This window comes from Myotis lucifugus, unplaced genomic scaffold (assembly GCF_000147115.1).
Source record: "Myotis lucifugus unplaced genomic scaffold, Myoluc2.0 scaffold_7120, whole genome shotgun sequence".
NCBI classification, from domain to species: domain Eukaryota; kingdom Metazoa; phylum Chordata; class Mammalia; order Chiroptera; family Vespertilionidae; genus Myotis; species Myotis lucifugus.
In genome coordinates this window covers 1-5,668 of record NW_005878168.1, presented here as the reverse complement: position 1 = coordinate 5,668, position 5,668 = coordinate 1, and the positions used below count along the sequence as shown (strand labels likewise).

The 5,668-nt window shown below is 40.8% G+C and overlaps 1 protein-coding gene across 1 annotated transcript; it reads right to left on the bottom strand.

Moving 5' to 3' along the window:
* Positions 1-790: 790 nt before the first annotated feature.
* Positions 791-5,366, bottom strand: LOC106696021 (multiple PDZ domain protein-like; the record flags this gene model as incomplete). Its single annotated transcript, XM_014451059.2, has 4 exons — positions 791-881; positions 1,100-1,191; positions 2,630-2,826; positions 5,204-5,366. Coding segments are annotated over 4 exons (543 nt in total), but the record flags the coding sequence as incomplete, so codon positions are not given.
* Positions 5,367-5,668: the final 302 nt, after the last annotated feature.

Below are 5,668 nucleotides of genomic sequence, written 5' to 3'. Positions count from 1 at the left end.
ATTTGCTGGATAAATAAATTCTCAACCACTCATTTTTCCTTAATGAGTACATTTAGTTGGGGATAAAGTAATGTCAATTTGGGTCCTAAACATCTGATGTCACCACTTCCATTTTTTATTTTATTGTTTTTTTTACATTACTTAGGACCTTATTATCTTTCTCCTGAACTACTCTGATAATTTTCTTATTACCCTTTACTTCACTTTTCTTCCCAGCAACTTCTGATTTTTCTCTGCTCTGCACCATTTCCAGAGATGTCTTCAAAAATTACAGTTCTGATTCTTTGAGTTCCCAACATGGCCTCCAAGACAAAGTCTTCATCATATTCCTATGATCTGACCCATCTCCTTCCCTTGCCAGTGACTCTGCCTCACCAGCTCCCCATTCCCTGCCTCACCCTGTTCAGTATGCTCTGCAATTTTTAATTGTCTGTATTTGCCGGATCTTCCACACCATTCCTCAACTCTCTGCTTCTTTGTGCCCCCAAGTCTTCTACTTCCAACCTACACATAATCTCCTCTATAAAATCGTATTCTCTCTCCCTAGAGGTGGAATTGGCACCTCCTCTTCTAGTGCCTTCATTATTCCCTATGTGAACTCTACTAATAGCCTTCATGTTAGTGGTGAGCTTGCCTACTCGAGTGCTTCTTGTACAGGGCTATACCCTCCATGGAGGCCAAGGCTATGACTTATTTATCTTTGACAGCCTTGTAAGGGTTCTATAATTGTTTGAATTAAGAAGTGGCATACCAATCAAATCTTCCAGAGAAACAAACATGAGTTACATACCTCCTTATTTTGAAGGTTCTCTGAGGTAGAAGGCAAAGATTCCACTGTATTTCCAGGACACACAGCCATCTGACTCACTGCATCTTTATTCCTAAAAGGAAATGCATTGACCTATCACATCATAATACTTCATATTATTTCAACATTTTATTTTAAGATTCAGAAGGATTATTACAGAAAATTCTGTAACCCCAAAGACCTGGAACTGCAACACTAAAACATTTATAAATGCTTTATTTTCATTCAAAAATAACAGAATTGAAAGGCTAACGAACATTATTTAGTAAACCAGAAAAAGAAAATGCTCACCTGATGAAAATTATTTTCACTTTAGAAGGGGCACATTTAATGATTGAGGAAGCATTCTGATGACTTCGTCCATATAAAATTTGCCCATTGATCTATGGGAAATAAATATCATTAATTGAGCCTGGAATTTTAATTTTGTAAATTTTTATCATCCTATTTAGCTAATGAAATATGTTTTTGTTATTTTAAAATAATATTTCATATATATTTATATAATAAAAGGGTAATATACTAATTAGACTAGACATCCTTCCTTCTGGACAAAGCCGCAGCGGGCGGGGGCCGCACTAGAGGCTCCCAGCCATGGTGGCTGCGGGTGGTGGCTTGGGCCAAGGCCTTTGCATGAATTTCGTGCATTAGGCCATATATATATCCTTTACAGAACATGGACCTGACTTTGATGGGTGAATAAAGAAAAGCTCATTAGAGCACATAAATGGTGTATATGCCTGAGCTCCAAGAGCTGAGAGCAGCACTTGGACTGACTGAAGGAGAGCAAACAGTGAGTTCCCTGGCAGGCACTGGGCCTCAGTGCGCTTTGTACAAAGCAGGGGCTCTGTGGGAGCACGTGTGACCTACACAGAGAAGCCCTATACTGTCATATTTTCTAATTAGTTTCAAAACTCAAGGCTTGGGCATGGGCCACTGGGAGAAGCCATGCTGACAGAACCAGGATGTGGCAGTACATTGTGTCTATGCAGCACAGCACCTGATGAAAACTGCTGGTCTTCTAGTTCAGTGGTTGCCAACCTTTCGGACCTCATGGATCACCAGTGGTCCACAGACCACCGGTTGGCAACCACTGCTCCAAAGGTTTGCTTACACCAGCGGTCGCCAACCTTTCGAACCTCACGGACCACCAGTGGTCCATGGACCACCGGTTGGTGACTGCTGTTCTAGTCATTTAGCCATTGCTGACTGAGCCTTTCTAACCAATAGAGAAATACACAAGTACGAGAAGAGCATTCAGGCAATACAAAAAAGTGGATCCCAGCCTACAGGAGGCAAGGGCAAACAAAGCAAGCAGATACAGTTCTAAAACTATAAAGCATGGTCCACAAGTTTATTTTGTTTGGAGGGCTGAGTTACTGTTTTAGTTATTTAGACTTAACCTTGACCCCAATGCACCCAACATCTGTCACTTGTACTATTAGGGATACAACTTTCAGAATGTCCAGTGAGCCAATCTCATCATGGGGAGTGACTGGTCATCTGGCTTTTCAAAAGCTCTTAATAAAAATGCAGCACACACACAAAAAAGTTTTTGAAGTGTAATCTTTATTACTGTCTTGGGGCAAAAATTGTTTCTGGTGCTACATTGTCATGACCTTTCAATGGAAGTTAATGGGAACATGGACACTACTTAGTAGAGATTTGCTTTAGTGCCAAATTTGCTGTAATGCATCTATTTTATTAGGCAAGCGGTAGTTTTCCATCACTCTATGAGGCCCAGGTGAATTTTCTAGAAACTAATGATTCCTCTGCACCGATTCTGCAAAAGTAAATTCAGCATTTTCCACAAGAAATTACCTCTAGAAGCTCATCTGCAATCTGCAACCGACCATCTTTCCCAGCTGCTCCGTTGGGATCAATCCCCACTATAAAGACACTCATCCTGGATCGATCTTTGTTCCCAGCAAGACTTAGCCCCAAACCACTCCGACCTTTCTCCAGTTCAATCATATGCAGCTCGCCGGCCAGAGTCCCATAACGTTCTCTGATATTTTCTGCATATAACAACAGTAAGAGTATAGGTATTGAGAGTTAATTCATAGTCAAATGCTACTTAGAATAGCCTCAAAAGGGCATTGTTTGTACCAAAATATGCTTGGCAGTTAAGAAAACCAAGGTAGAGTGGCCACCTGGGTTTCTAGGACTACCCAAACTTTAAGGAATTTCTTTGCATTCAGGGTGCAGAGAGTATAATGTCTGGTTAACCAGCGTACCTGCATGATCAGGTCCAAGAGTGGTCACATTAACAAACTCTCAGCTTGTGATTAAAACAGAAATTTAATTTATCATTTTCAAAGGAGAACAGAACACTGAGTATTCATCTTTTAAAAAATATATACATTTTTTACTGATTTCTGAGAAGGAAGAGGGAGAGAGAGATAGAAACATCAATGAGAGAGAATCATTGATTGGCTGCCTCCTGCACGCCCCATCCAGGCATGTGCCCTGACGAGGATTTGAACTATGACCTCTTGGTTCATAGGTTGACGCTCAATCACTGAGCCATGCTGGCCAGGCTATTTATTTTTAATTTATATTTTTATTGATTTTTAGAAAGAGAGAGGAAGAGAGATTTGTTGTTGCACTTATGTATGCATTCTTTGGTTTGCTTCATGTGCCCTGACCAGAGATCGAACCCGCAACCTTGGTTACTGGGACAAGGCTCTAACCAACTGAGCTACCCATCCAGGGCAGGAGTATTCATCTTGATTGGTCAGTGGAAGCTTTTCTCCCACAGGAAAATCTACACTGCGTGTCACATCATGTTGCACAGTTGCTTGCTCCATATATCCAGACAAAAGGGAACGGGTTCATTATTGCACAGAGCCATCAGGTCAGGAGAATTCAATGTACCTGTCCCAGCTTTCGGACACTTGTCCTAAGTAGATTAGACCATCCATATCTCCCATCCCACATGTTCAATAGTTAGAATTTATTCTTTAAACTGAGAAGGCAAGGCCAAGTGTGGGGTCCCAGCCACGGGCGCAGTGGAGGAATCAGCCAGTAGCAGCACTAATTGTCAGGCTGTGAGGGAGCCATGCTCGAGGCCCTGTCCCAGGGAATCCACTCAACCACAGCTCCCTGACACATCAGTAAGAAACTGCTTTCTTAAGCCATGAAGTTGTGGGTAGCTTGTGACATGACAATAGGTAACTGAAATATTCCATTTAATGTTTTCCTCAGAGTATATTCTGGTGGATTAGTAATATACTCTAATTTCATTAAAAATAGACTGAGAACTGTAAACTTTAGAAAATGTTACTACATGGCGGATGACATGTATTCTATATTGATTCTTAATTGGATCAATTTCACAAACTGCCATTTCCTGAATCCTAAAGTCTAGCAACACACCTTTTACATTCTTAGCTTCTGAAAAGCATGCCATTTTTCTTAAAGGAAATAATTATATATTTTAAATGAAACTTTTTAAAGTACTGACACAGGTATAACTTTTGGCTGAATTTTTAATATTACCCTATGAAATGGTTTATCTCCTTAGGAAACAAGAGACACAGCCATGATCCTAGCAACAGCTGCCTTTCCATGCTTCTTGCGCATCAGGAATTGTGGTCAGCATTCCTCAGACATTATCTAATTTAATGTTAGCAACTGGAGGTAAACGCTGTATTTTATTTATTTTTATTTTTTAAAAATATATTTTATTGATTTTTTACAGAGAGGAAGGGAGAGAGAGATAGAGAGTTAGAAACATCGATGAGAAACATCGATCAGCTGCCTCCTGCACACCCCTTACTGGGAATGTGCCCGCAACCAAGGTACTTGCCCTTGACCGGAATCGAACCTGGGACCCTTCAGTCCGCAGGCTGACACTCTATCCACCGAGCCAAACCGGCTAGGGCTAAACGCTGTATTTTAAAAAGAGGGACAAACCACTAAGCTAATGCTTAGAGGTGGTTAAACAACTGCCAAATGCCCAAAGTTATTATCTCAACAATTATACTGTATTACCACCCTCGTAGTGAAAACACCAAAATTCAAGGCATACTATCAACAATGGGAAGACTCTGAGACCTAGAGAGGGGAGATGACTTGTTCAAGACCACAAGAAAGCTGGCCCAGTACCAGCTTCTGAGAGACTGCCCCGCCCTCTTTAGTTCTCATAAAAATGGCAAAGTGGGCTTTCACAGGAATGCGGACCAGAAGGAACGGAAGAAAATGATTTCATGCCTTGGGAATGCATGCTGTATTCAAGCAAAAACAAACAGTGTTTTTTTGTCCCCTACACAAAACTGCAGTATTTATAACTAAAGCTGAAACATCCTTATTCATCCAGGGCATCGGCCTTGAGAAACGCAGAGCTATTTTAATACCTCTGACAATTAAATGCATTACAAAAAGACAACTTACTCCAGCTGTAACCAAACTCATCCTCTTTGTCCCCTTCTTCTGAGTCCCTGCTTGCAGATGACTGGGCATGATCACCGCTCATTTCTGCAAATGCTGAAGGAGGGGGCAGAGGCGCATGGCACAATGGAGCCTTCTCTGGCTCTGGTTCTGACTGACTGGGTGCCTGTGGGAACAAGAGGAATGCTGTGGGTATGTGCAGATCAAAGGGAAAAAAGCGAAGGAAATGAAATAAGAAAATAATGTCAAAAACAAAAAACTGGCTTTAAAAGATATGATACATAAATAATGGGGGGAAATAGATATATTTACAAATCGGTAGACAGGATTCAGGTAAGCTTCATACAAACGAAGTGGTATGTTCAGAAAACAATTCATTAAATTGTTATTTGGTATTTTAAGGTGGCAAACTATTCAATAACTTAAATAACTTAAGATGAAAAATTATACAAACTTCCCCTTCTGGAA